The sequence below is a fragment of the Cheilinus undulatus genome, linkage group 13 (assembly GCF_018320785.1).
Source record: "Cheilinus undulatus linkage group 13, ASM1832078v1, whole genome shotgun sequence".
In the NCBI taxonomy this organism is placed as follows: Eukaryota; Metazoa; Chordata; class Actinopteri; order Labriformes; family Labridae; genus Cheilinus; species Cheilinus undulatus.
The window spans coordinates 848,137-872,586 of record NC_054877.1 but is presented as its reverse complement, the minus strand read 5'-3'; the positions used below and the strand labels follow the sequence as shown (position 1 = coordinate 872,586).

Here is a 24,450-nt window from a genome sequence, read left to right as displayed (position 1 = left end):
TTAGTCATCACAGATCTATTTTTGTTAGTCTAGTTTTTGTCCGTTTTTCTCATCACAGATCTATTTTTGTTAGTGTAGTTTTTGTTTTAGTCATCACAGATCTATTTTTGTTAGTCTCAGTCTAGTTTTAGTCATCACAGATCTATTTTTGTTAGTCTAGTTTTAGTCATCACAGATCTATTTTTGTTAGTCTTGTTCTAGTCATCACAGATCTATTTTTGTTAGTCTAGTTTTAGTCATCACAGATCTATTTTTGTTAGTCTAGTTTTAGTCATCACAGATCTATTTTTGTTAGTCTAGTTTTTGTCCATTTTAGTCATCACAGATCTATTTTTGTTAGTCTAGTTTTTGTCCGTTTTAGTCATCACAGATCTATTTTTGTTAGTCTAGTTGTTGTCCGTTTTTCTCATCAAAGATCTATTTTTGTTAGTCTAGTTTTTGTCCGTTTTTCTCATCACAGATCTATTTTTGTTAGTCTAGTTTTTGTCCGTTTTAGTCATCACAGATCTATTTTTGTTAGTCTAGTTTTTGTCCGTTTTAGTCATCAAAGATCTATTTTTGTCAGTCTAGTTTTTGTCCGTTTTTCTCATCACAGATCTATTTTTGTTAGTCTAGTTGTTGTCCGTTTTTCTCATCACAGATCTATTTTTGTTAGTCTAGTTTTTGTCCATTTTAGTCATCACAGATCTATTTTTGTTGGTCTAGTTTTTGTCCGTTTTTCTCATCACAGATCTATTTTTGTTAGTGTAGTTTTTGTCCATTTTAGTCATCACAGATCTATTTTTGTTAGTCTAGTTTTTGTCCGTTTTAGTCATCACAGATCTATTTTTGTTAGTCTGGTTTTAGTCAGTTTTAGTCATCACAGATCTATTTTTGTTAGTCTAGTTTTTGTCCATTTAAGTCATCACAGATCTATTTTTGTTAGTCTAGTTTTTGTCCGTTTTTCTCATCACAGATCTATTTTTGTTAGTCTAGTTTTTGTCCATTTAAGTCATCACAGATCTATTTTTGTTAGTCTAGTTTTTGTCCGTTTTAGTCATCACAGATCTATTTTTGTTAGTCTAGTTTTTGTCCGTTTTAGTCATCACAGATCTATTTTTGTTAGTCTAGTTTTTGTCCGTTTTAGTCATCACAGATCTATTTTTGTTAGTGTAGTTTTTGTCCATTTTAGTCATCACAGATCTATTTTTGTTAGTCTAGTTTTTGTCCGTTTTTCTCATCACAGATCTATTTTTGTTAGTGTAGTTTTTGTCCATTTTAGTCATCACAGATCTATTTTTGTTAGTCTAGTTTTTGTCCGTTTTTCTCATCACAGATCTATTTTTGTTAGTGTAGTTTTTGTCCATTTTAGTCATCACAGATCTATTTTTGTAAGTCTAGTTTTTGTCCATTTTAGTCATCACAGATCTATTTTTGTTAGTCTGGTTTTAGTCAGTTTTAGTCATCACAGATCTATTTTTGTTAGTCTCAGTCTAGTTGTTGTCCCTTTTTCTCATCACAGATCTATTTTTGTTAGTCTAGTTTTTGTCCATTTTAGTCATCACAGATCTATTTTTGTTAGTCTAGTTTTTGTCCGTTTTAGTCATCACAGATCTATTTTTGTTAGTCTAGTTTTTGTCCGTTTTTCTCATCACAGATCTATTTTTGTTAGTGTAGTTTTTGTCCATTTTAGTCATCACAGATCTATTTTTGTTAGTCTAGTTTTAGTCAGTTTTAGTCATCACAGATCTATTTTTGTTAGTCTGGTTTTAGTCAGTTTTAGTCATCACAGATCTATTTTTGTTAGTCTTAGTCTAGTTTTTGTCCGTTTCTCATCACAGATCTATTTTTGTTAGTCTTAGTCTAGTTTTTGTCAGTTTTAGTCATCACAGATCTATTTTTGTTAGTCTAGTTTTTGTCCGTTTTAGTCATCACAGATCTATTTTTGTTAGTCTGGTTTTAGTCAGTTTTAGTCATCACAGATCTATTTTTGTTAGTCTAGTTTTTGTCCATTTTAGTCATCACAAATCTATTTTTGTTAGTCTCAGTCTAGTTGTTGTCCCTTTTTCTCATCACAGATCTATTTTTGTTAGTGTAGTTTTTGTCCATTTTAGTCATCACAAATCTATTTTTGTTAGTCTCAGTCTAGTTGTTGTCCCTTTTTCTCAACACAGATCTATTTTTGTTGGTCTAGTTTTTGTCCATTTTAGTCATCGCAGATCTATTTTTGTAATTCTAGTTGTAGTCAGTTTTAGTCATCACAGATCTATTTTTGTTAGTCTAGTTTTTGTCAGTTTTAGTCATCACAGATCTATTTTTGTTAGTCTAGTTTTTGTCAGTTTTAGTCATCACAGATCTATTTTTGTTAGTCTAGTTTTTGTCCGTTTTAGTCATCACAGATCTATTTTTGTTAGTCTAGTTGTTGTCCGTTTTTCTCATCACAGATCTATTTTTGTTAGTCTAGTTTTTGTCCATTTTAGTCATCACAGATCTATTTTTGTTAGTCTAGTTTTTGTCCGTTTTAGTCATCACAGATCTATTTTTGTTAGTCTAGTTTTTGTCCGTTTTAGTCATCAAAGATCTATTTTTGTCAGTCTAGTTTTTGTCCGTTTTTCTCATCACAGATCTATTTTTGTTAGTCTAGTTGTTGTCCGTTTTTCTCATCACAGATCTATTTTTGTTAGTCTAGTTTTTGTCCATTTTAGTCATCACAGATCTATTTTTGTTGGTCTAGTTTTTGTCAGTTTTAGTCATCACAGATCTATTTTTGTTAGTCTAGTTTTTGTCCATTTTAGTCATCACAGATCTATTTTTGTTAGTCTAGTTTTTGTCCGTTTTTCTCATCACAGATCTATTTTTGTTAGTGTAGTTTTTGTCCATTTTAGTCATCACAGATCTATTTTTGTTAGTCTAGTTTTTGTCCGTTTTTCTCATCACAGATCTATTTTTGTTAGTCTAGTTTTTGTCCATTTTAGTCATCACAGATCTATTTTTGTTAGTCTAGTTTTTGTCCGTTCTAGTCATCACAGATCTATTTTTGTTAGTCTAGTTTTTGTCCGTTTTAGTCATCACAGATCTATTTTTGTTAGTCTAGTTGTTGTCCGTTTTTCTCATCACAGATCTATTTTTGTTAGTCTAGTTTTTGTCCATTTTAGTCATCACAGATCTATTTTTGTAAGTCTAGTTTTGTCCGTTTTAGTCATCACAGATCTATTTTTGTTAGTCTAGTTGTTGTCCGTTTTTCTCATCAAAGATCTATTTTTGTTAGTCTAGTTTTTGTCCGTTTTAGTCATCACAGATCTATTTTTGTTAGTCTAGTTTTTGTCCGTTTTAGTCATCAAAGATCTATTTTTGTCAGTCTAGTTTTTGTCCGTTTTTCTCATCACAGATCTATTTTTGTTAGTCTAGTTTTTGTCCATTTTAGTCATCACAGATCTATTTTTGTTAGTCTCAGTCTAGTTTTAGTCATCACAGATCTAGTTTTGTTAGTGTAGTTTTAGTCATCACAGATCTATTTTTGTTAGTCTAGTTTTTGTCCGTTTTAGTCATCACAGATCTATTTTTGTTAGTCTGGTTTTAGTCAGTTTTAGTCATCACAGATCTATTTTTGTTAGTCTAGTTTTTGTCCATTTAAGTCATCACAGATCTATTTTTGTTAGTCTAGTTTTTGTCCGTTTTTCTCATCACAGATCTATTTTTGTTAGTCTAGTTTTTGTCCATTTAAGTCATCACAGATCTATTTTTGTTAGTCTAGTTTTTGTCCGTTTTAGTCATCACAGATCTATTTTTGTTAGTCTAGTTTTTGTCCGTTTTAGTCATCACAGATCTATTTTTGTTAGTCTAGTTTTTGTCCGTTTTTCTCATCACAGATCTATTTTTGTTAGTCTAGTTTTTGTCCATTTTAGTCATCACAGATCTATTTTTGTTAGTCTAGTTTTTGTCCGTTTTTCTCATCACAGATCTATTTTTGTTAGTGTAGTTTTTGTCCATTTTAGTCATCACAGATCTATTTTTGTTAGTCTAGTTTTTGTCAGTTTTAGTCATCACAGATCTATTTTTGTTAGTGTAGTTTTTGTCCATTTTAGTCATCACAGATCTATTTTTGTTAGTCTAGTTTTTGTCAGTTTTAGTCATCACAGATCTATTTTTGTTAGTCTGGTTTTAGTCAGTTTTAGTCATCACAGATCTATTTTTGTTAGTCTCAGTCTAGTTGTTGTCCCTTTTTCTCATCACAGATCTATTTTTGTTAGTCTAGTTTTTGTCCGTTTTTCTCATCACAGATCTATTTTTGTTAGTCTAGTTTTAGTCATCACAGATCTATTTTTGTTAGTCTAGTTTTAGTCATCACAGATCGATTTTTGTTAGTCTAGTTTTAGTCATCACAGATCTATTTTTGTTAGTCTCAGTCTAGTTTTAGTCATCACAGATCTATTTTTGTTAGTCTCAGTCTAGTTTTAGTCATCACAGATCTATTTTTGTTATCATCACAGATCTATTTTTGTTAGTCTAGTCTAGTTTTGTCAGTTTTAGTCATCACAGATCTATTTTTGTTAGTCTAGTTTTTGTCCGTATTAGTCATCACAGATCTATTTTTGTTAGTCTCGTCTAGTTTTAGTCATCACAGATCTATTTTTGTTAGTCTAGTTTTTGTCCATTTTAGTCATCACAAATCTATTTTTGTTAGTCTCAGTCTAGTTGTTGTCCCTTTTTCTCATCACAGATCTATTTTTGTTAGTGTAGTTTTTGTCCATTTTAGTCATCACAAATCTATTTTTGTTAGTCTCAGTCTAGTTGTTGTCCCTTTTTCTCAACACAGATCTATTTTTGTTGGTCTAGTTTTTGTCCATTTTAGTCATCACAGATCTATTTTTGTAATTCTAGTTGTAGTCAGTTTTAGTCATCACAGATCTATTTTTGTTAGTCTAGTTTTTGTCAGTTTTAGTCATCACAGATCTATTTTTGTTAGTCTAGTTTTAGTCAGTTTTAGTCATCACAGATCTATTTTTGTTAGTCTAGTTTTTGTCCGTTTTTCTCATCACAGATCTATTTTTGTTAGTCTAGTTTTTGTCAGTTTTAGTCATCACAGATCTATTTTTGTTAGTCTAGTTTTTGTCAGTTTTAGTCATCACAGATCTATTTTTGTTAGTCTAGTTTTTGTCAGTTTTAGTCATCACAGATCTATTTTTGTTAGTCTAGTTTTAGTCAGTTTTAGTCATCACAGATCTATTTTTGTTAGTCTAGTTTTAGTCAGTTTTAGTCATCACAGATCTATTTTTGTTAGTCTAGTTTTTGTCAGTTTTAGTCATTGACAGATCTATTTTTGTTAGTCTAGTTTTTGTCAGTTTTAGTCATCACAGATCTATTTTTGTTAGTCTTAGTCTAGTTTTTGTCAGTTTTAGTCATCACAGATCTATTTTTGTTAGTCTAGTTTTAGTCAGTTTTAGTCATCACAGATCTATTTTTGTTAGTGTAGTTTTTGTCCATTTTAGTCATCACAGATCTATTTTTGTTAGTCTAGTTTTTGTCCGTTTTAGTCATCACAGATCTATTTTTGTTAGTCTGGTTTTAGTCAGTTTTAGTCATCACAGATCTATTTTTGTTAGTCTAGTTTTTGTCCATTTAAGTCATCACAGATCTATTTTTGTTAGTCTAGTTTTTGTCCGTTTTTCTCATCACAGATCTATTTTTGTTAGTCTAGTTTTTGTCCATTTAAGTCATCACAGATCTATTTTTGTTAGTCTAGTTTTTGTCCGTTTTAGTCATCACAGATCTATTTTTGTTAGTCTAGTTTTTGTCCGTTTTAGTCATCACAGATCTATTTTTGTTAGTCTAGTTTTTGTCCGTTTTTCTCATCACAGATCTTTTTTTGTTAGTGTAGTTTTTGTCCATTTTAGTCATCACAGATCTATTTTTGTTAGTCTAGTTTTTGTCCGTTTTTCTCATCACAGATCTATTTTTGTTAGTGTAGTTTTTGTCCATTTTAGTCATCACAGATCTATTTTTGTTAGTCTAGTTTTTGTCCGTTTTTCTCATCACAGATCTATTTTTGTTAGTGTAGTTTTTGTCCATTTTAGTCATCACAGATCTATTTTTGTAAGTCTAGTTTTTGTCCATTTTAGTCATCACAGATCTATTTTTGTTAGTCTGGTTTTAGTCAGTTTTAGTCATCACAGATCTATTTTTGTTAGTCTCAGTCTAGTTGTTGTCCCTTTTTCTCATCACAGATCTATTTTTGTTAGTCTAGTTTTTGTCCATTTTAGTCATCACAGATCTATTTTTGTTAGTCTAGTTTTTGTCCGTTTTAGTCATCACAGATCTATTTTTGTTAGTCTAGTTTTTGTCAGTTTTAGTCGTCACAGATCTATTTTTGTTAGTGTAGTTTTTGTCCATTTTAGTCATCACAGATCTATTTTTGTTAGTCTAGTTTTAGTCAGTTTTAGTCATCACAGATCTATTTTTGTTAGTCTTAGTCTAGTTTTTGTCCGTTTCTCATCACAGATCTATTTTTGTTAGTCTGGTTTTAGTCAGTTTTAGTCATCACAGATCTATTTTTGTTAGTCTTAGTCTAGTTTTTGTCCGTTTCTCATCACAGATCTATTTTTGTTAGTCTTAGTCTAGTTTTTGTCAGTTTTAGTCATCACAGATCTATTTTTGTTAGTCTAGTTTTTGTCCGTTTTAGTCATCACAGATCTATTTTTGTTAGTCTGGTTTTAGTCAGTTTTAGTCATCACAGATCTATTTTTGTTAGTCTCAGTCTAGTTTTAGTCATCAAAGATCTATTTTTGTTAGTCTAGTTTTAGTCATCACAGATCTATTTTTGTTAGTGTAGTTTTTGTCCATTTTAGTCATCACAAATCTATTTTTGTTAGTCTCAGTCTAGTTGTTGTCCCTTTTTCTCAACACAGATCTATTTTTGTTGGTCTAGTTTTTGTCCATTTTAGTCATCGCAGATCTATTTTTGTAATTCTAGTTGTAGTCAGTTTTAGTCATCACAGATCTATTTTTGTTAGTCTAGTTTTTGTCAGTTTTAGTCATCACAGATCTATTTTTGTTAGTCTAGTTTTAGTCAGTTTTAGTCATCACAGATCTATTTTTGTTAGTCTAGTTTTTGTCCGTTTTTCTCATCACAGATCTATTTTTGTTAGTCTAGTTTTTGTCAGTTTTAGTCATCACAGATCTATTTTTGTTAGTCTAGTTTTTGTCAGTTTTAGTCATCACAGATCTATTTTTGTTAGTCTAGTTTTTGTCAGTTTTAGTCATCACAGATCTATTTTTGTTAGTCTAGTTTTTGTCAGTTTTAGTCATCACAGATCTATTTTTGTTAGTCTAGTTTTTGTCAGTTTTAGTCATTGACAGATCTATTTTTGTTAGTCTAGTTTTTGTCCGTTTTAGTCATCACAGATCTATTTTTGTTAGTCTTAGTCTAGTTGTTGTCCCTTTTTCTCATCACAGATCTATTTTTGTTAGTCTAGTTTTTGTCAGTTTTAGTCATCACAGATCTAGTTTTGTTAGTCTAGTTTTAGTCAGTTTTAGTCATCACAGATCTATTTTTGTTAGTCTAGTTTTTGTACGTTTTAGTCATCACAGATCTATTTTTGTTAGTCTTAGTCTAGTTTTGTCATGGATTAAAAGGCTGTTGACGAATAGTTTTAGTCATAGTTTTAATCGACGACATTAACACTGAGCTATTCTCATTTTTCTGACCTGTCTTTTTCTTCTAGTATGACCACCGGGGCTGTGAAAACAAACTACCCAGAGGCATTGCTGCTCTGCTCCCCAAACCAATGGTGGAGATACTGACTACCTTCCCTTTGTTTGGTTGATGGTTTCCTTTGGTTTCAATTTTATTTTGTACACATGAAAATTTTCCTGTGAGAATCAGAAAGAGGCTCGTGTCTTCATTACACATGAGCTGCTGCAGAGATGAGAAGAGATCTGGTCCCTTTCTTAGCACTTCTTCAGCTCCACCTCCCCACTAAGTATTGCTTAGTTTTAACACGTAGGTGTCTGAGTTTACAACAAAGAAAGAAAAAGAAAGTAAGGATGGAACCACAGAGGGAGAACATGTCATCTGCACAGGCAGCCATCAAACATTCACATCAGTTCATTTCCTAACATTACGTTCCCTCTAACACCACGGCTCTGACAATCAGTCTCAATGGCTTTACCATGAACAATCATGGAGTGGATAAAATTCTGTTTGTTTACCTGGGTGAGTAGTTTTTGTCATCAGATGTTGAAAATAATGATATTATGTCTCTGCTGTATTCTAACACACTCAGCTTTGAATCTGCTGAGTCAACAAAACCATAATCATGAAGGATGACGTCCAAAACCAGTGAGTAAAGAAACAGAATTTCCCTCAGAGTGGAGAGGTTTAAGCAGGAGGAAGGAAATATCTGTTGGAGTTTCTTTAAGACAAAGTGGAAGATAGACAGTGGTCATGTTTTATATTACATCAGCCTGCAGAGTCAGACGGCCTGAAGAAGGAGAGTAATCCAGCGTGTATGTCAGTGACTGTGTACCATCGTCCTTCACCTCTGTACAGCTCGGGTCTATCAAGAGAAACCCGCAAAAAGAAACTAAATCTAAAGGTTAGACTGGTTTCACATTAGGGACCCTGATCCAAGAACGCTTGACCCCATCAGCTCCATACCCAAGTCCCTGTGATGAACCCACCTGTACCAGATTAAAAACTCCTGTCCCAGTCTAAGCCCATGTCCTCTATATCCCCTATGACAGTGGTTCTCAACCTTGGTGTCAGGACCCTTTTTGGGGACATGAGATACTGAGAAGGGGTCTCCAGATGCCCTAAAAAACTATGAATATTTTTTAAATAACAGTTTTGCCATCTAACACATATTTTGTAACAATTTTTACCCCTTTTCATAATTTTTTCCCACCAATTTTAACACATTTTTGCCATTTAACACCTATTTTGGTCAGTTTTAAAGTCTTTCCATCACTTTTTTCTGTTTTTGCAACTTCTAAACCAGTTCTTGCCTCTTAAGCTTAATGTTGCCTCTGTTCACTCATTATGCCACTATTAAACCCTTTTTACACCCAGTTTTTCCCATTTTAACCACATTTGACTATTTGATATGCCCAATTTTGGTAGTTAAACCAATTTCTGCCAACTTCTGCCAATTCTTTCATTCTCAGTTAACCTTTTTTGACAGTTTATATCAATTTTCCATCCCATTTCACCAAATTTCCACTTTTTTTGCCAATTTAAAGCCATTTCAGCCACATTTTAACTCCCCTTTACCACTATTTATGCCTGTTTTCCATTTTTATCTAATTTCTGCAACTTCTAACCTAATTGTGCTACTTATAAAATCCAACTTCCCCACCCTTCTACCATTTTGTTGGCATTATAAACCAATTTTAGGAATTTTTAAACCATTTTCATTCTTTTTTTGACAAAAAGGATTTTCACAGATGAATAAATAAAGATATTTGTTTCTTTGATAAGACTGGTTATTATTCAGGTTAGATATAAAATATGGATATCACAGCTTAACTTTACGGTAGACCATGGTTTTGTTGACCTCCATGGACCCCCAGTTTGGCAGGGTGCCAGAAATAATTCCCATTTATCCCCCTTTGTGGAAGGTCTTGTCTATATATGACTATTCTGAATTGTGCATGTCTTTGTTCAACCACCTTCAGGTACAGTGGGGGTCCCCGATCTCTGGCACCTTTATTTTGGGGGTCGTGGGCTGAAAAGGTCGAGAACCACTGCCCTATGGGACATAAGGCTTCAGTGATGAGTCTTCTGTTCTTTGCAGCATGTTGCACCTCTCCTCATGACTGCTTCATCTGTTCCAGCTCACGTGACACAGTTCTGCACCAAGTGGTCTGAGGCCTCCCAGGTTTTCTTTTTGCCTGGTGGTGTCAACCTTAAGGCAACTTTTGTGACCCCTATTTAACCTTATCCTGTCCCAGTTCAAACACTCCTGGACCCGCTTGACTCTGTCCCGTACGTTGGTGAGGACAACCATACACAGTGTTGTATGTATGTGTGTGATGTTGTGTGTGTGTGTGATATGCGTGTCCACCCGTGGTGGGACCCTGCAGCGTCCTCATAGTCGTGTCTGGGCCTCGGGGATGTAGATTTCGATGCTGTCTGCGCTCTCCGTGGCCGAGTTCTGCCGTACGGACGCGGCTCTCTTGGCGGCCATCAGGCGCTTCCTGGCCTCCTGCCTCTGCTTCTCGGAGCTCTCCAGGGAGCGGTCTCTGGCCAGAGGGGGGTGGTGGTGGGGCCCCTTGGGTGGCTTTTTTGGCACTGGAGGAGGGAGCTGCCTCTCCTGGTGGGGGAGCACGATGGGGGAGGGGAGAACATTTCAGGAAAAAGACACAGTGAGGGTGTGTGTGCCTGCCAGTGCTGGTCTGGTGGGTTTGGTTCATTGTCATGCAGAGGAAAAGAAACACTGACAACATAAATATTTCTGTTACAGTGCTACTGTAATGACCCTAACTGTTCCGTCTGTCTAACTTTCACAGTGATATCTGAAGCCATACTACCATACTCCTATAAGGGCTTCTTATACATGCAGAGGAGGTGTTCAGGAGTTATAGTAGATAGATGAAGGTCACTGCTGCTCATCAGATCGGTCACAGAACTCTGTCTCACAACTGTCATACAAACTGTCTCAGTAAGGATCCTAATATTTTACAACAGGGGAGTATTTCAGATATTTTGGAGCTGAAATGAGATCTTTAATGACTCCCAAACATGGCAGGGAACATGAACACAACTGTTCCCTGAGGAACAGATGGCCAGCTGGTGGAACAATGACGCTAACATGAGTGTCAGTCCAGCCGACAACGCCAGCGGTCCTCCATGTTTGAGCCAGTGGGTTTCCGTTAGTGACTGTCAAATCTCATAAACCCTTATTTGATTCAAAATAGAACAGAAACAACATACCAGATGTTAAACTGAGACATTTGAACATGGAAAGGTCTGGACGACAGGCAGACCAGTTCAGGACCTGGACTCGTCTGTGAAGCCATGCTGTTGTGACAGATGTGGTATGTTGTTTAGCGTTCTCTTGCTGAAATAGTCAAGGCCTTCCCGGCAGAAGCTGGGTTTTCATTAAATTTTTTCGCAAAATAAAAGCGATATTTCTCAAGTACAATTGCACTTTGAATGTGTTTCCATTAAAAGGGGGTTTTGGAAATGAGCCTCGCAATTCTCGTAAAGTCTCACCTCGCGTGAATCCGCTGCAGGGAAGCTGGACGCTCAAAACCTGCTGCGTGGTGGAACGGTTTTGGGTTACATCTACGGCGGTTGCCTTGATAATTTTGAACAAAAGACGAAGGCAGCAGATGATAGCTCAGAGGGAAAGTCCCTATGTACCGCAAAAGCCACTTATAAGGATATAAGTATGATGTCAAGAAAAGTCTCGTCTCCTCTTCTATCCACGTGTACGCCATGTTGTCTCGGAGTGACTGGTCATGTGACACTGTACGTCATTACACTTTAGCAACATACTTCTATATCGAAACGTCTGAAAAACCTCCTCATGAGTGCATAAAAACTTTTATGCAAGGTTTTGTGAAATTCAGGTGTTTCCATAACCAGTTTTTTATCGCGCTATTTAGATTTTGTGCATTTCTAAGGGTAATAAAAATGCAGCTACTGATGTTTGTATGGGAGCATATGTTGCTCTAAAAGCTCTCTCTACTTTTCAGCATTGATAGTTCCTCTCCAGATGTCAGAGCTGCCCATGCCATAGGCACTAATGCAACCCCATACCATCAGAGATGCAGGCTTTAGACCTGAGCCAGGAGAACAAGCTGGATGCTCCCTCTCCTCTTTAGTCCACAGGATACGGCGTCTGTGGTTTCCTCTGACCACAGAACAGTTTTCCATGTTTCCTCAGTCCATGTTAAATGAGCTTTGGTCCAGAGGAGACGGCGGTGTTTCTGGATCCTGTTCACATATGGCGTCTTCTCTCCATGATCCAGCTTTAACTGTCATTGGTGGATGGCACGGCCAACTGTGTTGACAGACAATGATTTCTGGAATGCTCCTGAGCCCATGCAGTGATTTTAGTACAGAATCATGTCGGTTTTTTAATGCAGTGGCCCCTGAGGGCCCTGTCAGCCTTGTTCATTGCTCACAGAGATTTCTCCAGATTCTCTGAATCTTTGATGATATTATGGACTGTAGATGGAGGAGATTTAAAGTCTCCACTATTTTCAGACACAGTTGTTCACAGATTGGTGAACCTCTGCACATCTTTACGTCTGAGTGACTCTGCCTGTCTCGTTACTGACCTGTTGACAGTTGACTAAATTAGTGTACACTCACACTAGGCCGCCCGTACCATGCCTGGGCCTGTTTGAGCCTAAAGTCCAGAACATTGGACCAGTGTGAGGGCAATCATTCCATGCTTGGGCACGGCACAGAAGGACGAGGGGGGCTTAGGTATGGCACAGATGCAAATGAAGGAGACCTAGTGTGGGGATGTGACATAACGTCACCTAACAACAGAAGGACCTTCAGAGCGCAGAGAGCACACCAGGCAGCAGCTGCATGCTCAGCAGACACACTGTCCTAAAGAGAGGCTGACAGAGACGGACAGATTTTTCTAGAGACAGAGAGAGAAAATTATATATTTAGTTTCATTGCATTTCAACAAATTACAACGATTTTATGAGAGCTGAAGAATTTAACTTTGCACAGCTCTACTATGACCTCATTCTAATGGATCCCAGTCCAGTCCACATTTCTGACCAGTTTCATACAAAGTCAGGCTTTAACTACTGTGAGAGGTTTGTTTGGTTTGTGAAATAAAACTTTTTCTCTTGTTTAAGCCACAAACAGCAGCTCACAGGATAACACACACCTTTCCTCCTCTGTGCGTAAAGGAGAGTGCCAAATACGCGGACAAGTGTGTGCCGGGGTTAATCTCACAGCTGATTTAACCTCTCCTATTAAAATTTTTTAATGCCAAACTATCATCCACTGACTTCATTTACCTATGATTCTATTTTTTATTTCATCAAGAAGTGAAATTGCGATCACTGTTGTTTGACCGGAACATCGTTTATTAATCCTGTTGCATTTTCACCTCCAGCTCTCATCAGATGGTTAAATTGCTCTCGTCACGGTAATAAAAAAATCTCTTAACTGAAAATTTAACCCTGCTCTGGTCACAGGCTGTCCCAGGGCATGAGAGCGTGTTGGGCGCAGCACTGAAAGGCATCCAAAATTAGGCAGAGAGATGGCACAGTTCATGGTGCATAAAGGAAAGCCACTGGGATTCTGATAGTACAGGGACACAAGAAGAACTACTGGGGCTCAGACCAGTTACAAAGTCCAGGTTCCATTCAGCGGAACAAGTGCCTGGAACTCTGATTAGGGCCCAAGTTAATATGCTGTGAGGGAAACATGGGTTTATGAGATCTGACAATCACTGTTCTGTTTTAATTTACATTTAACACAGCGACCCAACCTTTTTAGAACTAGGGTAATAATATCCTCTTTTCCTCTAGTGGCATCATAGACATCTGCTTAGTGTGTATCATAATATTGGGATTTCTCCATTGTGGGATAAATAAACAATTATCTTTATCATGAAAAAACATCAACTGTCCTTAACGTCATCTGTCTTCACACTAAAGCATAAAAACATTTAAAAAAAGTCACGGTGGTGAGGACGCTGCAGAAGGATGGAGGAAGGGAGGAGGAAGCATGGAGAGATGGAAAGACCGACAGACAGACATGATGGATCTACGGTGGCCCAGAAGTACCAAGGCCCCATGGTGCTGTTGGCATTGCAGTTATTCTGATTGATGCGTGGCTGATTGCAAGCGCCTTCACTGTTAACACAAAAGAAGCACAAGAAAGAAAAACACAGAAATGAGAGCGAAGGAGAAACAGATTCACAAGCATATAAACCAAAAACTAATGGAACAATGTCAGTGAACATCTGCAGAATGACCCAGACCTGACACTGATGGTGTATAACATCTACAGAATGACCAAGACCTGACACTGATGGCACAGAGCGTCTACAGAATGATCCACACCTGACACTGATGGCACAGAACATCTACAGAATGATCAAGACCTGACACTGATGGCACAGAACGTCTACAGAATGATCCACACCTGACACTGATGGCACAGAACATCTACAGAATGATCCAGACCTGACACTGATTGCACAAAACATCTAAAGAATAATCCAGACCTGACACTGATGGCAAAAAACATCTACAGAATAATCCAGACCTGACACTGATGGCACAGAACATCTACAGAATGATCCACACCTGACACTGATGGCACAGAACATCTACAGAATAATCCAGACCTGACACTGATGGCACAAAACATCTACAGAATGATCCAGACCTGACTCTGATTGCACAAAACATCTACAGAATGATCCAGACCTGACACTGATGGCACAAAACATCTACAGAATGATCCAGACCTGACACTGATGGCACAGAACATCTACAGAATGATCCAGACCTGACACTGATGGTGTATAACATCTACAGAATGATCCACACCTGACACTGATGGCACAGAACATCTACAGAATGATCCAGACCTGACACTGATGGCACAAAACATCTACAGAATGACCAAGACCTGACACTGATGGCACAGAACATCTACAGAATGATCCAGACCTGACACTTATGGCACAGAACATCTACAGAATGATCAAGACCTGACACTGATGGCACAGAACGTCTACAGAATGATCCACACCTGACACTGATGGCACAGAACATCTACAGAATGATCCAGACCTGACACTGATTGCACAAAACATCTAAAGAATAATCCAGACCTGACACTGATGGCACAGAACATCTACAGAATAATCCAGACCTGACACTGATGGCACAGAACATCTACAGAATGATCCACACCTGACACTGATGGCACAGAACATCTACAGAATAATCCAGACCTGACACTGATGGCACAAAACATCTACAGAATGATCCAGACCTGACTCTGATTGCACAAAACATCTACAGAATGATCCAGACCTGACACTGATGGCACAAAACATCTACAGAATGACCCAGACCTGACACTGATGGCACAGAACATCTACAGAATGATCCAGACCTGACACTGATGGCACAAAACATCTACAGAATGACCCAGACCTGACACTGATGGCACAGAACATCTACAGAATGATCCAGACCTGACACTGATGGTGTATAACATCTACAGAATGACCAAGACCTGACACTGATGGCACAGAACATCTACAGAATGATCCAGACCTGACACTGATGGCACAGAACATCTACAGAATGATCCAGACCTGACACTGATGGCACAAAACATCTACAGAATGATCCAGACCTGACACTGATGGTGGAGAACATCTACAGAATGACCAAGACCTGACACTGATGCTATATAACATCTACAGAATGATCCAGACCTGACACTGATGGCACAGAACATCTACAGAATGATCCACACCTGACACTGATGGCACAAAACATCTACAGAATGATCCAGACCTGACACTGATGGCACAGAACATCTACAGAATGACCAAGACCTGACACTGATGGCACAGAACATCTACAGAATGATCCAGACCTGACACTGATGGCACAGAACATCTACAGAATGATCCAGACCTGACACTGATGGTGGAGAACATCTACAGAATGATCCAGACCTGACACTGATGGCACAGAACATCTACAGAATGATCCAGACCTGACACTGATGCTATATAACATCTACAGAATGATCCAGACCTGACACTGATGGCACAGAACATCTACAGAATGATCCACACCTGACACTGATGGCACAAAACATCTACAGAATGATCCAGACCTGACACTGATGGCACAGAACATCTACAGAATGACCAAGACCTGACACTGATGCTATATAACATCTACAGAATGATCCAGACCTGACACTGATGGCACAGAACATCTACAGAATGATCCAGACCTGACACTGATGGTGGAGAACATCTACAGAATGATCCAGACCTGACACTGATGGCACAGAACATCTACAGAATGATCCAGACCTGACACTGATGGTGGAGAACATCTACAGAATGATCCAGACCTGACACTGATGGCACAGAACATCTACAGAATGATCCAGACCTGACACTGATGGCACAGAACATCTACAGAATGATCCACACCTGACACTGATGGCACAGAACATCTACAGAATGATCCAGATCTGACACTGATGGCACAGAACATCTACAGAATGTCCAGGACCTGACACTGATGGCACAGAACATCTACAGAATAATCCAGACCTGACACTGATGGCACAAAACATCTACAGAATGATCCAGACCTGACACTGATGGCACAGAACATCTACAGAATGATCCAGACCTGACACTGATGGAACAAAACATCTACAGAATGACCAAGACCTGACACTGATGGTGGAGAACATCTACAGAATGATCCACACCTGACACTGATGGCACAGAACATCTACAGAATGATCCAGACCTGACACTGATTGCACAAAACATCTAAAGAATAATCCAGACCTGACACTGATGGCAAAAAACATCTACAGAATAATCCAGACCTGACACTGATGGCACAGAACATCTACAGAATGATCCACACCTGACACTGATGGCACAGAACATCTACAGAATGATCCAGACCTGACACTGATGGAACAAAACATCTACAGAATGACCAAGACCTGACACTGATGGTGGAGAACATCTACAGAATGATCCAGACCTGACACTCATGCTATATAACATCTACAGAATGATCCAGACCTGACACTGATGCTATATAACATCTACAGAATAATCCAGACCTGACACTGATGGCACAAAACATCTACAGAATGACCAAGACCTGACACTGATGGCACAGAACATCAACATAATGATCCAGCCCTGACACTGATGGCACAGAACATCTACAGAATGTCCAAGACCTGACACTGATGCTATACAACATCTATAGAATGATCCATACCTGACACTGATGCTATATAACAGCTACAGAACGATCCAGCCCTGACACTGATGGCACAGAACATCTACAGAATGATCCACACCTGACACTGATGGTGGAGAACATCTACAGAATGATCCAGACCTGACACTGATGGCACAGAACATCTACAGAATGATCCAGACCTGACACTGATGCTATATAACATCTACAGAATGATCCAGACCTGACACTGATGGCACAAAACATCTACAGAATGATCCAGACCTGACACTGATGGCACAAAACATCTACAGAATGATCCAGCCCTGACACTGATGGCACAAAACATCTACAGAATGATCCAGCCCTGACACTGATGGCACAAAACATCTACAGAATGATCCAGACCTGACACTGATGGCACAGAACATCTACAGAATGATCCAGACCTGACACTGATGGCACAGAACGTCTACAGTTAACCTGGGTTCTCCAAAGGCTGAGTGCATCTGAGCTGAAGAAAATTCAATGGAACCATGAATGCATGATGCACCATGAGAGAAAGATTAAGAGCTTCTGCATGGACACAGTCTAGTTTTTATGATTTTTTAAATTTCTTTCTGAAACTTTCTGTGTCCTCATTCTTGCTGTCAGCTTCTGCTGCTTCTGGGATGACTTCCTGTTCCCTCTTCATGTTGGCTCCTCACCAACATCTTTGGCAGAAACCTGCTAACCCACAACTATGGCTGCTATGTTGTCCTCTGTTATAACATCCGATTCTTCCCCACAGCTGGAGTGAAGGCTTTCACAGCCACTGGCGTTTATAGATCCACACTAAATTTCAGCAGTCGTGTTCAGATTTTTACAAAGATGTATGTAATTTTCCTGTGGATAATAATGATGTTAACACTCGAAAAGAAACACCAAAGTCTCCTAACATCTTCTAAATGATTTTTGGCTCTTTTATGTCTTAATTTGAAACATTGTTCCCATTTTTGACAATTCTTTATGACACTTTTATCCTGCTTTTTTTGCATTTTTTTGCACCGTTTTGTTGCCGTTTTTGCCACTTTGCGCATTAAAGCTGCCTATTGCAATTAAATTCCACCTGTTTCCCATTTTGCCACTATTTGATGCCATTTGCCCATTTAAGTCACTTTTCACTTATTTTTTTGCCACAGTATTGCAACTTTTGAATCACTTTTGCCACCTGTAACTGTTTTTTTTCATTTCTCACCCATTTTTACCACTTTCTGCCCTTTTTTGCCACTTTTCTCCCAGTGTTTTCTGCTTTTTGCCCATTTTTGCCACTTCTTTTTGTCACTTTTCACCCATTTTTGACACTTTTATCCTGCTTTTTGCATTTTTTTCCCCCTTTTGCCAATTTTTACCACTTCTCACCCATTAAGCTGCCCTTTGCAGTTTAATTCCACTTAATTCCCATTTTTCCACCTTTTTTTTTTGATTTTCTTTCCCCAATTTTAGTCACTTTTCACTCATTTTTTGCCACTTTTTGCCACGTTTGCCACCTGTAACTCATTTCTTTTGTTTTGTTTTTTTTGCCATTTCTCACTCATTTTTACCACCTTCCTTCCCAAATTTGACTCATGTTTAAACTTGGCATTAGTCAATATCACCTATACTGCAGCCAGCCACTAGGGGGCAAATGACTCCACCATTCATTATTCATACTGCTGGTCCGGATCAGGGGATCAGAGAGTTGATCATGCTGATCAATGCTGATCATTGATAACAATAACGAAGCCAACAACACCAACATCTACTCCTCACAGTTTCTGAATTAAGTCATCTTCTGGGGGCTGTCGGGGGCCTGATTTGGGCCCCATGTTACCAGTTGATGATTCTTAATACCAAAACACCCTCCAATATTTCTACTTTACTGAACCCAGCAGTGACGGGTCTTTTACCCCACTCATGGTCCAGGTCAGCCTGCAGGAACCTTACTAAAGTCTTTGTTTGTACCTTTCTCTCAGGGGGGTCCAGGGGCCTCCAGCCGTTGGCTCTAAGCTGGTGGAGCTCATCAAACTTCAGGCTCACGTTCTCGATGGACAGCTGAAGCATGTCCCAGAACCCGGCTAGGTCTGAGGCCACAGGGCGGGGGTGGGCGTTGGGGTTCTGTTGGAGGACAGAGCAGAGGATGATGGACCAATACCACTGTCATGAATGAATCTACTCCATCCTATCAAAATTAATCAGTGCTTTAAATTATGATCGTTATCACAGGTAGGAAAAGCCAAAACAAAAATGAATCTAGATTAAAAAAGTAAATCAGGGCTAGTTTCAGACTCACCAGGTTCTCCTCACAGAGCTCCCTGAACTGCTGGAATTTCTGAGAGATCAGGAGCTGAGCACTTCCTATGGCACTGCGCATTTTCCCCAGGACTAGGACAGAGAGACAAAGACGGAGGTTACAGACCCACAGTACTAGGACAGAGAGACAGAGACAGAGGTTACAGACCCCCAGGACTAGGACAGAGATACAAAGACAGAGGTTACAGACCCCCAGGACTAGGACAGAGATACAAAGACAGAGGTTACAGACCCCCAGGACTAGGACAGAGATACAGAGACAGAGGTTACAGACCCCCAGGACTAGGACAGAGAGACAGAGACAGAGGTTACAGACCCCCAGGACTAGGACAGAGAGACAGAGACAGAGGTTACAGACCCCCAGGGCTAGGACAGAGAGACAGAGGTGAGATACCCCCAGGACTAGGACAGAGAGACAGAGACAGAGGTTACAGACCCCCAGGACTAGGACAGAGAGACAAAGACAGAGGTGAGAGACCCCCAGGACTAGGACAGAGAGACAAAGACAGAGGTGAGAGACCCCCAGGACTAGGACAGAGAGACAGAGACAGAGGTTACAGACCCCCAGGACTAGCACAGAGATACAAAGACGGAGTTACCGCTGATTGGTCCTGTCACTTTTTAACCGGACCCAAACGGGTTCGGATAGGAGCTTTCCAAGATAGATTCACCAGTGAGAAACAAGGAAATGGGTGTATCCATCTGTTTTGCAAGGTTAGGACCAAACCAAACCAAACTGGACTGAACCAAACTGGACTGAACCAAAACCAAACTTTACAGAACCAAAACTTAACTGGATTGAACCAAAACTAAACTGGACTGAACCAACACCAAACTGGACTAAACCAAATCAAACTGTACTGAACCAAAACCAAACTTGATGGAACCAAAACTAATCTAGGCTGAACCAAAACTAATCTAGGCTGAACCAAAACCAAACTGGACTGAACCAAAATGGACTAAACCAAAACCAAATTGGACTGAACCAAAACCAAACTGGACTGAACCAAAATTGGACCGAACCAAAACCAAACTGGACTAACCCAAACTGGATCACTTGATCCAATGGGGCACACGGGAGAGGCGGTCCAGGATGTTTTATTCCTGTCAGCTGACATGTCATCGTGAGTTTCTTTCAGGAGTTTGCTGCTGGGTGACATCATCTCTAAAGAACCAATGACTGATCTAGTTTGAATGTAGGCTTTAGTGTAGACCAGTTAGTCTGCAGCCAGAGTAGTTACAATCGACGGACTTCAATTTGAAATAAGAAATCCAAGATGAAGAAAGGAGCTGTTTCCTGATTTGGATAAATTCCTAAATAACTATTCTTTCTTTCATGTTTTAGTGGGCAGGTCTGGGTAAAACCTTCTCTCAGAGATCTCTCATTAGGACGACGTGGGTCCTGAGGATAGACCAGTACAGACCCACTGTAGCAGACCATTACAGAACCATCTACACTAACCCCCTCCCTCCACCTTTAATCCTGGACATGACAAACTCACTGGGACACTTACCGTCCTCCGGCAGGTCGTTCTCCCGCTGGTCCAGCTCCATCTGTCGACACCAGCCCTCCAAACGGTCCGTCTCTGCCTGCAACAACTTCAGAAACCAGCGTCCGTCTCTCTGACACACCGACCGCTGCACCACCTGAGGTTGAAATATTCAGACTTTAAAACATGCAGAGACAGATGACCAGAGAATCAACGGCACAGTAGTCAACAGTTTGGTTTGTAGAACAAGGACTGTCTCTGACAGATTTAGGCTCTTCAGGTGGTTTTAGTCTGGTCTCTCAAAGAGACAGAGAGAGGCTAAAACATCTGAGATACGTTTGAACAAACAGGAGATAACCTGGAGAATTCATTCTAGAAACTCGCGTTTATTCTAAGGGGGTTCAAAGAGCTCAGAAAGACCTGAAGTTCACTGGTTTTATTTCATTTTTCACTGGAAGAGACAAATGTCATATTAGTCAAGGGAAACCTGAATAAAAGCTGTATCTGTGCTGTAAGGAAACAGCTCTTCTTTACCTCTGATTCACCTTCAGGGTGTGAATGGGTGGCTGTAACCTTAAACACTGTCACAGTACTGGGTGTCAGAGAGTCATTTTGTACAAGCACCCCTGCATATTTCTTAATTTAGCCTTAACAGCTTTGGGGCCCCTTAAACTTTAAAAACCTGAGGGTTTATCCAAGGCTACACTTTTGGTTCTGAGCTATTCTTTCACATTACATCCAGCTCTCTTTTATACATGAAACCATCAGTGTGTCATCTTTTCCAGTAGGAGATGAACTAAACTGAGATGATCTCATCGCGAACCTCCCTGAGTCTCTCTAACTGAGAGGGCTCTCACAGACCTCCAGGATAGAAGAGCTGTTGAAGTCCAGCGGGTCGTCTGTCACGCTGTCGATCCAGGGATCAGGAGGGGGGAGGATGGACGGGTCAAAGCCAACATCCTCATAGTCATCAGAGGCACAGGCGTGGTAGTGGTTCCCTGAGCCCTGGATGCTGACGGTGGACGTGGCAGCATCGCGAGAGTACTGTCGAGAGAGTGCGCCTGATGACAGGATCTCCAGGTCTGTGTCTGAGTCCAGAGGGGTGTCCAGGTGGTCTGGCAAGTCCAGATCTGCCTAGAGGAGAGAGTCAAAGTATGTCAGTACCTTTTTATAGCTCGATTAATGAATGTCAAGGTGATCTGAGTTGTCATTCAGTTTAACCGCTACTTCATCTGCCTATCATTATTAGGACACAGACATTCCTTCATGTTGACTGTCCCAACTCCAACCACTCTTACAAAAGTTGTCAACTACGCTCTACTTTTTGGCAAAAATGGGGAAGAAAATGTCCCAGCATCCCAGCCTTACCTTCCATCCTATGCCCTACGATGCTGTCCTCTCAGGCTAAAAAAAACATTCCATCCTTGCCTTTAGAGTCCATTTTCAACCTTTCATGCTAATAAAACATCCCATCCTTGCTTTATAGTTCAGGTTCAACCTTTCATGCTAATAAAACATTCCATCCTTGCCTTTATTGTTCAGGTTCAACTTTTAATGCTAATTAAACACTCTATCATTGCCTTTAGAGTTCAGGTTCAACCTTTCATGCTAATAAAACATCCCATCCTTGCTTTATAGTTCAGGTTCAACCTTTCATGCTAATAAAACATTCCATCCTTACCTTTAGAGTTCAGGTCAACATTCAATTTTAATAAAACATTCCATTCTTGTCTTAAGAGTTCAGGTCAACCTTTAATGCTGATAAAACATTGCATTCTTGCCTCTAGATTTCAGATTAAACCTTTAATGCTGGTAAACATTCCATTCTGGCCTTTAGAGTTCAGGTCAACCTTTAATCCTGATAAAACATTCCATTCTTGTTTTTAGAGTTCAGGTTCAACTTTTAATGCTGATAAAACCTCCATTCTTGGCTTTAAAGTTCAGGTCAACCTTTAATGCTAATAAAACATTCCACTCTTGCCTTTAGAGTTTAGGTTCAACCTTTAATGCTGATAAAACATTCCATCCTTGCCTTTAGAGTTCAGGTTCAGCCTTTAATGCTTATAAAACATTTTATTCTGGCCTTTACAGTTTAGGTTCAATCTTTAATGCTAATAAAACATTCCATTCTTGCCTTTGGAGTTCTTGTCAAAATGTAATGCTTATTAAAAATTCCATTCTTGCTTTCAGAGTTAGGTTCAATCTTTGATGCTAATAAAACATCCCAGTCTTGCCATTAGAGTTGATGTCATCCTTTGATGAGCAATTGTGATTTCTAATCACTGACAGACTCTCAGACTGATTTAGGCAGCAGGTAGGTGATGTGGTTTACCTGTACAGCAGCCGTCACACTGTTGGAGCGCTGGAAACGACGATACCTGACCAAGAGAGAGAGAGAGAGACAGAAATAGAGAGGGTTAGATGGACGGATAACTCCTCTACTTCAAAGCGATCCATGATACAAGAGGCAAGGAATCATTTCAAAAATATTCATGTTCATAACAACATGGATAAAGACAGCACCAACCTAAATACTTCATTAAATAACCAGCACAAATGTAAGGTCTAGCATTAAGGGGTCCAGACCTGGGAGGGTATATGGGCCAGAACTTGGTCCATGCTGTTGGTGATCATCATCACTGATAGGAGAGTTTATTTAATGAGATCACAGGGCTGGCCAATCACAGGGCTGACCAATCACAGGGCAGACCAATCACAGTGATGACCAATCACAGGGCTGACCAATCACAGGGCTGATCAAACACAGGGCTGAATAATCACAGGGCTGACCTATCACAGGACTGACCAATCATAGGGCAGAACACTCACAGGGCTGACCAATCACAGTGATGACCAATCACAGAGCAGACCAATCACAGGGCTGATCAAACACAGGGCTTACCAATCACAGGGCTGAACAATCACAGTGATGATCAATCACAGGGCTGACCAATCACAGTGATGACCAATCACAGAGCAGACCAATCACAGGGCTGATCAAACACAGGGCTTACCAATCACAGGGCTGACCAATCACAGTGATGATCAATCACAGGGCAGACCAATCACAGGGCAGAACAAACACAGGGCTGACCAATCATAGGGCTGACCAATCACAGGGCAGAACAATCACAGAGAAAGAACAATCACAGGACTGACCAATCACAGGGCTGACCAATCACAGTGATGACCAATCACAGGGCAGAACAATCACAGGGCTGATCAAACACAGGGCAAACCAATCATAGGGCTGACCAATCACAGGGCAGAACAAACATAGGGCAGAACAATCACAGGGCTGGCCAATCACAGGGCAGAACAATCACAGGGCTGGCCAATCACAGGGCAGAACAATCACAGGGCCAATCAAAGGGCAGGGTTAGGGCGTAAACAAATAAATGAAAATACTGACGGACAGATGTTTAAAAGGTCCTCAGTGAGAGTTTTTTCATTGTTCTTCTCAGACCCTGTTTCTGGACTTTGACGACCCTAACCTAAAAGCGTTCATTTATAGAGAAGCTCTGACAGACAGAGCTTTAAAAGGCTGCTGGTCCTCACTGAGAGAGTTTTTTATGGAGGATAACCTTGAGTGAGGAGCGTGTGGGCGTTTGTTGTGACCAGAGAGAGGAATAATTACATGACAGCCGGAGATGACTCAGTAAGACTTCCAAATCTGTCTGGAATCAGAGTCTGG

General features: G+C 39.6%; 1 protein-coding gene across 1 annotated transcript in view; it reads right to left on the bottom strand.

The window, feature by feature from the left end:
* Nucleotides 1–10,064: 10,064 nt before the first annotated feature.
* LOC121520456 (disks large-associated protein 1-like) overlaps nucleotides 10,065–24,450 on the bottom strand; it is a 192,657-nt gene continuing 178,271 nt past the window's right edge. Inside the window, exons 11-16 of the mRNA XM_041803916.1 lie at nucleotides 23,089–23,134; nucleotides 21,618–21,890; nucleotides 20,781–20,913; nucleotides 19,247–19,338; nucleotides 18,919–19,071; nucleotides 10,065–10,289 (exon numbers count right to left, since the gene is read on the bottom strand). Coding sequence (XP_041659850.1) covers nucleotides 10,065–10,289; nucleotides 18,919–19,071; nucleotides 19,247–19,338; nucleotides 20,781–20,913; nucleotides 21,618–21,890; nucleotides 23,089–23,134 — 922 coding nt within the window. The remainder of the gene's footprint in view (nucleotides 10,290–18,918; nucleotides 19,072–19,246; nucleotides 19,339–20,780; nucleotides 20,914–21,617; nucleotides 21,891–23,088; nucleotides 23,135–24,450) is intronic.